The 7,857-nt window shown below is 47.4% G+C and overlaps 1 protein-coding gene across 3 annotated transcripts in view; it reads right to left on the bottom strand.

Annotated features, from left to right (window-relative positions):
• The window catches only part of COPRS (coordinator of PRMT5 and differentiation stimulator), an 8,755-nt gene extending 4,572 nt beyond the window's left edge, over window positions 1–4,183 (bottom strand). Inside the window, exons 1-2 of one of the 3 annotated variants that reach the window (XM_032280956.1) lie at window positions 3,961–4,183; window positions 1,359–1,425 (exon numbers count right to left, since the gene is read on the bottom strand). In XM_032280956.1, the coding sequence (XP_032136847.1) occupies window positions 1,359–1,425; window positions 3,961–4,059 (166 nt within the window). In that variant the 5' untranslated portion in view covers window positions 4,060–4,183. Of the gene's footprint in view, window positions 1–1,358; window positions 1,426–3,228; window positions 3,271–3,608; window positions 3,868–3,960 lie in introns of those variants that run through there. The other 2 variants (XM_032280957.1, XM_032280958.1) reach the window with 2 other exon arrangements.
• Between the last annotated feature and the right edge of the window lie 3,674 nt (window positions 4,184–7,857).

Below are 7,857 nucleotides of genomic sequence, written 5' to 3'. Positions count from 1 at the left end.
CCAGCCTGGACAAGAGTGAGACTCTTGTCTTAAAAAAAAAAAAAAAAGAAAAGAAAAGAAAGAAAGAAAGAAAAAAAGAAAAAAAAGCCGGGGAGGGGGCTGGGCATGGTGGCTCATGCCTGTAATCTCACACTTTGGGAGGCCCAGGTGGGCAGATAACGAAATTAGGAGTTTGAGACCAGCCTGGCCAACACGGTGAAACCCCGTCTCTACTAAAAATACAAAAATTAGCCAGGCATGGTGGTGCATGCCTGCCGTCCCAGCTACTCGGGAGGCTGAAGCAGGAGAATCACTTGAACCCAGGAGGCGGAGGTTAAAGTGAGCCAAGATCATGCCACTGCACTCCAGCCTGGGTGACAGAGACAGACTGTCTCCAAAAAAAGGAGAAAGAAAGAGAGACTGAGAACTGTGCCTGGCACATAGTGAGTCCTGTATAAGCGTTATTTCCCGTGACTATATTATGTGCTTGATCTAGACCAGCACTATCTGCAATGAGGGAAGTATTCTATAAGCTGTGCTGTCCAGCAGGCCAGTGCTAGCCACATGTGGCTACTGAGCACCAGAAATGTGGATAGCGCAAACAAGGAAGTGAATTTCTCATTTTATTAAGTTATAATTAACATAGCATCAGTGGCTAGTGGCTATTCTATTAGATAGTATCACTCTAGATACTTTCACCCAAACCTCATAATGACCCCAGTGAGGCACGTATTAGCCCTATTTTTAAGATGGGAAAAGGCTAAGTGAGTCATCTAAGGCCATAAAAATCAGGCCCATGACTCTCTGAACCAGCAGGGAAACCAAAAACAATTTGCCTGGCTCCAAAGCCTATAAAGTCATCTCCCCCATTTATTCAGTTTTGCTTTCCATGGTTTCAATTATCCATGGTAAGGTACAATTAAGATATTTTGAGAGAGGACACATTCACCTAATTTTATTACAGTATATTGGCATAATTGTTCTACATTCATATTGTTATTAATCACATATGCATAATTTATAAGTTAAATTTTATCAGAGATAGTATCTATAGGGAATTAAAGCAGTTTCAGGCATCCACTGGGGGAGTTCTTAGAATGTACCCCCCAGGAAAAACGGGAAATTGGTGTACTATTTTCACCATTTCAAGCTGTTTCTCTTGGTAGAAGGATGGGTTTCAACATAAGGAAAGTCCAGGACTTCCCTTAAGGAAGCGCCAAGCAAGCCTTCCAAAGGAGGGTACTGTTCAACACTGGGCAGAGAAGGCCACTAAGCAGCAGAGAAGACGGGCTAAAAGAGAAGGTAAATGAGACAGAGGACTATCCCTCTCCTCGCGTCCTTGGTCTCCCCAGCTTCCACCGTCTCTGCCATCTACTTGCCTAGTCGATCCATAGCCTTCTCAGTCTGTCTCTCCTGGCTGGAGTGGTCAACTGTAGCAAAGCCAGCCTGCAGGAAGAAGAAACGATTACCAAGGACTTGGGTATCTGGGACATGCCCAATATTCAGCTATTGCCTCTCAACCTCACCCACTCTTCCATACTCCCCTCGGTGACACGGGGCTGGGACTCTGCCACCCACTTTTCTGCTTTGTCCTATTAAACTGGGCAAGGCTGGAGAGAGAGGGGCCTTGTTCCTTCCTATTCATGTAGGCATCACCTCCTGACACTTCACCGTGGCGGCAGGGATGCCTTCCTACAGCAGCCACAGAATCCAGTACACAGTCCTGAGAACTCTTGCAGAGCCAGCCTCAGCACTGAGCCTTTTCTTTAAAGGTCTGGGTCCCAGGACTCTCCTCCAAGCTCAGAAACCCCTACACCAACTGGGGCAGTACCTCCTCCTTAAAGGCTGGAATTTCAGCTCTGCAGAGCCTTTACCCTAAGCTTTTAAATTTTAATCAACTTCATCTCTTTGTTCCTTCAGCCATAGGGTTGGTAGCTGTTCCCTGAGGTTGCCACCTTCATGTACATGTTTTACCTTTTCAGTTACTTAACAACTTTATAGCAACTCTATCAAATTTTGTTTCCTCACTGACACATTGAGGTGGGGCAAGCTTTAGTTCCTCTGCAATGCTGAGTACTGAAGGCAATATTTCTAATCTAATTGAAGACCTTCCCACACAGCCAACCAAATGCTTCTCTGCTCCCATCACTCAGAAGTTCTTGAAACCTTATGACCTCCAAGACCTCTTTCTAAAGAAAAACGAAATATTCCCGCCTGCATAAAATGACCTGATTCTGGCTGGGGGCAGTGGCTCACACCTGTAAATCCCAGCACATTGGGAGGCCAAGGTGGGTGGATCACGAGGTCACAAGATGGAGACCAACCTGGCCAACACCGTGGTGAAACCCCATCTCTACTAAAATACAAAAAATTAGCCAGGGGTGGTGGTGCACGCCTGTAGTTCCAGCTACTCAGGAGGCTGAGGCAGGGGAATCACTTGAACCAGGGAGGCAGAGGTTGCAGTGAGCCCAGATCGTGCCATTGCACTCCAACCTGGCAACAGAGTGAGAAAATGTTTTAAAAAAAAAAAAAAGAAAAGACAGACCTGATCTTGATCACAGCTCTGTCACCCATTCAGAGTGTGGCCTTGAACACATCACTTCAATTATCCTGCCTCAGTTTGCTTCTCCAGAAATTGGGGGTGACTGTTGTAACCCTGCAGGGGGCTGATGAGGTACCATTTATGAAAACATGGCATGTAGCAAGAATGTAACATTTCTTGAATTTAAATTCACCTTTTCTGCTACATCTGAACTGCACTTGGCACCTGCTCCAATCAGCATTCATTATCTAGTCATGTCTGGGTTTAATCATTCAATTCCACCCCCTGTAGTCAGTGACAACCGCTGGTCACTGCAGCCCAAGGAGAAGTCAGACCTCTCACCTAAATCACTGCTACGGCCTTCTAACCATCTTTTCATCCAGCCATCTGGCCCAGTGTTACAAAATTAATCACTACTCTGCTCAAAATCTTCAACAGCCCTCCACTGAGGGAGCACAAAATTAGCCATGGCATTCACACGTCCCCTCCTCCCCCACTCCCATCAACCTGTTGAGCATAGTTCTCTGCATGCTCTGGGACCCAACTCCAAGCCATGTGCCCGGCACTTTTTCATCTCCACGCCTCTGCAAACACCACCAGCCTCACCTTTATCCCTTCTTACCGTGCCCTGACAAAATTAGTCCCATTCTGTTCCGCACTCCAAAGTAATTTGCTTTATAAGTGTCGCTGCATTTTTCATATCTTACTTTGGCTGAGTACCATCTTTGAGGCATCATTCATCCAGTCAGTATGTCTATCTCCTGTGCCAGGCACTATGCTAGGCTGGACAAACAGCGCTAACAGAGGGTTCCTACTGTCCAGCGGCTCACTACCTAGCCGGGGACTGACTGTAAACAAAGGCAGGTGATGACTGTAATAACGGTCTCGGGAAAACCGGGAGCTGTCTAACGTACATGAAAACAAGTTTCTGGAAACCCTGCGTCAAACAGGGCCTTTTTGGTTTCAGTAAGCAGAAGGGCGAGCGCGCAGATGATATCATCTGGGCTCAGGGTTAGCGGGCATTCCCAACCCACTGACAGAGGTCCACAGGTCCGTCAACTCAAGTCCCTGTCTTCACCGCCCTCACCTGGCCCTCGCGCAGGCTCCTGGCAGCGGGCCCCGGCTCTCGGTCACCAGCGTCCCCTCCCATTTACTAAATCCGCAGCGGCGCCCGGCGGGCGGACAGCCTTCCCTCCCGACCCGACGCGCCCACCCACGGCCTCTGGGTTCCCAGTCCCGCCACACCGCGGCCCCTAGGCCTGGCCGTTTTCAGCTCCAGCGCGAGCCCAAACGGCGCTCGGTGTCGCGGGGCGGCCCGAGGCCGGCCAGAGGCTCTTCCCCCGCCCGGCGGCCCCCGCCCAGCCCAGCCCCGCGAACCCCGCGAGTCCCAGCCCCAGGCTGCGGCTGGCTGTAGTGCCTGGCCCCCACGCGACGCTCACCTCCGGGCTGGGAGGCGCCTCCCGCGCGCTCTGCAGCGGTGAGCCCCGAGACGGCTCCGCAGCCCCCTGCGCCTGGGCCCCGGCGGCCTGAGGGTCCATGCCCGGCTGCCCACGGGTCGGCGCCCTGGACGCCGTGGGCAACGTGACGTACCGGCCCCGCTGCCGCCCGTTGGATCCGCCGTAGAGGGGCCAATCAGCCTGGGGGGTCCCGGCCGAGAAGGCGGGGCGTGGGGGGAGGGTCACGAGGAAGCGGGGGCGGGGCGGCGCAGGGGGCGGGGCGCGCGGCCTCGTAGAGCCTGCCCCTCCCTCTCCCGCGCGAAATGTGAAACAAACTGATTTTGGTAACTCCTCCCGGTGCAGATCCTAAGGCTGGACGACCAGCTGGGAGTGAAACGCCAAGTGTGCCCTACGCGGCCACTCGGGGTGTGCTCCAGCTTTAAAACCCCGTGTGGGTAAGACACATCAGCAACCTAGTGACCTCCACCTTGAGCTAATGATCGTCTTTGAAGTTAATCCATTAGAAACCACGATAGATGATTAAAACACAAACCACAATGTGCGGTGGACACAGAATACAGGCCACGACGCTTCTCATAACCCTGAACATTCAGGGCTCCTGTATTCCGACGCTCAACGCCTGATACTCAACAACCTAATTATTTTCCTTTTTGCCTCGAAAAGTGGCTTCTGGGGATAGGCAGGGCCTGAGCTGGGAACCCAAATAGAAAGACAGCCTTCCCTGCCTTCCCCACAGTGCCTAACCTCTAACAAACCAGCTTAAAGTGTGCGCATCACATCAACACCTGAGAGACCCTCTTCCTTCTTCTCCTCAAAGACTATTGTTTATACAACACATACGGCATCTGGAAAAATTTAGCATAAAACTGACACACAATGTTCAATTTTATTTTTTTTTCCTCTATGCAGATGTTCCTACACAGAAGTCAGTGTCCCCAAGGCTAACTGCCTCTAGGTCAGTAATGTCCAGTAGAACCAACCTTCTTTTATGGTAGAAATAAAAGTTATACTATCTGTGCTGTCCAATATGGTAACCATATACCTGCTGAGCACTTGAAATGTGACCAGTGTGAATGATAAACTGAGTAATTTTAATAAATTGCTACATGTGCCTAGTTGTTCTAACAGTGCAACTCTAGGTATACCAGCTAGATGCATTTTCATAACCTGCAATAGTTAGAATCAGACATAGGGATGTGATGCCACCAGGTGGCCACCTTTATAGCCTTGTGTTAAGGAGACTACCACTATCCTCTTTGCTCCCTACTCTATGTACAACACATATGTCTTTCGTAAAATTAAAGTGCCAAATAAGATTTAGAATGTTAAACTTCCAAAGACTTAAGGGAGAGGAAAAAGAGGATTTTTTTTCTTATTTTAAAACAAATGACAAGAAAACAGTACAAAAGTTCAAAATACAAATGTTCTAAAATAGACTCTAATATTCAAAGAAATTTAATATCTAATAAAGGTAGGCTGGGCACATCAGTTCACACCTGTAATCCCAGCACTTTGGGAGGCCGAGGCAGGTGAATCACAAGGTCAGGAGTTCAAGACCAGCCTGGCCAACATGGTGAAACCCCATGTCTACTAAAAATACAAAAAAATTAGCCAGACATGGTAGCGCGTGCCTGTAATCTCAGCTACTTGGGAGGCTGAGGCAGAGAACTGCTTGAACCCGGGAGATGGAGGTTGCAGTAAGCTGAGATGGCGCCCTGCATGCCAGCCTGGGCGACAGAGCGAGACTCTCGTCTCAATAAATAAATAAACACACAAATAAAATAAAGGTAACATTACAAATCAGCAGAGAGAAAAATAACCTACCAAACAGTGTTGGAAAAATTAATTAACTGCTTGGTGAAAAAGACAGTTGTTATCAGCACCAGAAATAACTTTCAAGCATTTTAAAAACAGATTATCACACGTGCACACACACACATATGCACATGTGCGCACACGCACACACACACAATACCCCAGGGCATCAAAAATTTCCACAAAAGGTGGACACCTGTAATCCCAGCTACTTGGGAGGCTGAGGGAGGGAGAACTGCTTGAACCCAGAAAGCAGAGGTTGCAGTGAGATGCACTCCACTGGATCCACTGCACTCCAGCCTAGCCCACAGGGCGAGATTCCATCTCAAAAACAGAAAAATGGCCACAAAGAAAGCTGGGAGTAAAATTATTTGCAACAAATGAGAAACAAGACATTCATATACTTAATATATTTTTTAAAACTCTGGGCCGGGTGCAGTGGCTCTTGCCTGTAATCCTAGCACTTTGGGAGGCCAAGGCAGGTAGATCACAAGGTCAGGTGTTCAAGACCAGCCTGGCCAACATGATGAAACCCCACCTCTACTAAAAATACAAAAAATCAGACAGGCGTGGTGATAGGCGCCTGTAATCCCAGTTACTTGGGAGGCTGAGGCAGGAGAATCAATTGAATCTAGGAGGTGGAGGTTGTTGCAGTGAGCTGAGATCATGCCACTGCACTCCAGCCTGGGCGACAGAGCGAGACTCCGTCTCCAAAACTCTGGCCAGCCACAATGGCTCATGCCTATAATACCAGCACTTTGGGAGGTTGAGATAGGATTGCCTGAGTCCAGCAATTTAAGAGACCAGCCCTGGCAACTCAGCAAGACCCGAGACCCGTCTGTACAAAAAAATGTGAAAGTAACCAGGTACGGTGGTGTGCACCTGTAGTCCCAGCTACTCAGGAGGCTGATGCAGAAGGATCACTTGAGCCCAGAAGTTAAGGCTTTAGTGAGCCATGATCACACCACTGCACTCAAGCCTAGGTAACAGAGCAAGATCTTGTCCAGTTTAAAAAAACAAAACAAAACAAAATTAACTCTTATAAATAGTAAGAAAAAAGTTTTTAAAATAGGCTAGCTGGGCATGGTGGTTCACACCTGCAATCCCAGCACTTTGGGAAGCTGAGGCGGGTGGATCACAAAGTCAGGAGTTCAAGACCACACTGGCCAAGATGGTAAAACCCGGTCTCTACTAAAAATACAAAAATTACCCAAGCGTGGCCCCTGTAATCCCAGCTACTTTGGGAAGCTGAGGCAGCGAACTGCTTGAACCCAGGAGGCAGAGGTTGCAGTAAGCCCAGATTGCACCACTGCACTCCAGCCTGAATGACAGAAGACTCCAACTCAAAGAAAAAAAAAAGGATGTGAAAAGGTGAGGAACAAAAAATATACTAACCACTAATAACAAAGAAAAGTATGTTAAAACGATATATCACATTTCATCTATAAAATGGTAAAAATAAAAACTATAATTACAACAGTACATACAGGTTATGGTATTAATACTTTCATCTATTGCTTGAAAGAAGGAGCAAATTGGCAATATACATCAATATTCTCTAAAGATATCCTTTAATCCAGTAATTCCACTGTCAAATGTCAATCTCCTAAGAAAATAGCCAGGGATATGAATGAAGATTGGCAAGAATCTTCATCAACAGCATAGTTATAATTTTTTTTTTTAATTAGAAATGACAGAGTCCAACCAGAGGATTAGCAAAATAAATTATGGCTCATTTTTACAATGTAATGTTATGAATTCAATAAATGTTTTTAAGGCTCTTTAATGACACAGAAAAGCAACACTAAGTGAAATGTAACATTAAGCTACACTGAATGCTTCTCTCAGTGATACCATGTTAAGCTAAAGGGTACAATTCAAACAGTTGCCTCCTGCTCCTGGAATGCTCTTTTCTTTTTTTGCTCCAAGCCTGCCTTCCACTCTTCACTAAGGCTTCTCTGGACTTGAATCGATTCCCTACCCCCTTCACTTCTTTTGTTGCTGGGTCGCCTCAATGCAAACACTTTTCTGATCAAAGTCCCAGAAGACAGAAGACACTTTTAT

The sequence above is a fragment of the Sapajus apella genome, unplaced genomic scaffold (genome assembly GCF_009761245.1).
Source record: "Sapajus apella isolate SASKATOON/1434 unplaced genomic scaffold, GSC_monkey_1.0 scaffold12, whole genome shotgun sequence".
Taxonomy (NCBI): domain Eukaryota; kingdom Metazoa; phylum Chordata; class Mammalia; order Primates; family Cebidae; genus Sapajus; species Sapajus apella.
Note: the sequence above shows the minus strand (reverse complement) of the source record. Positions and strands in the feature narration are given on the sequence as shown.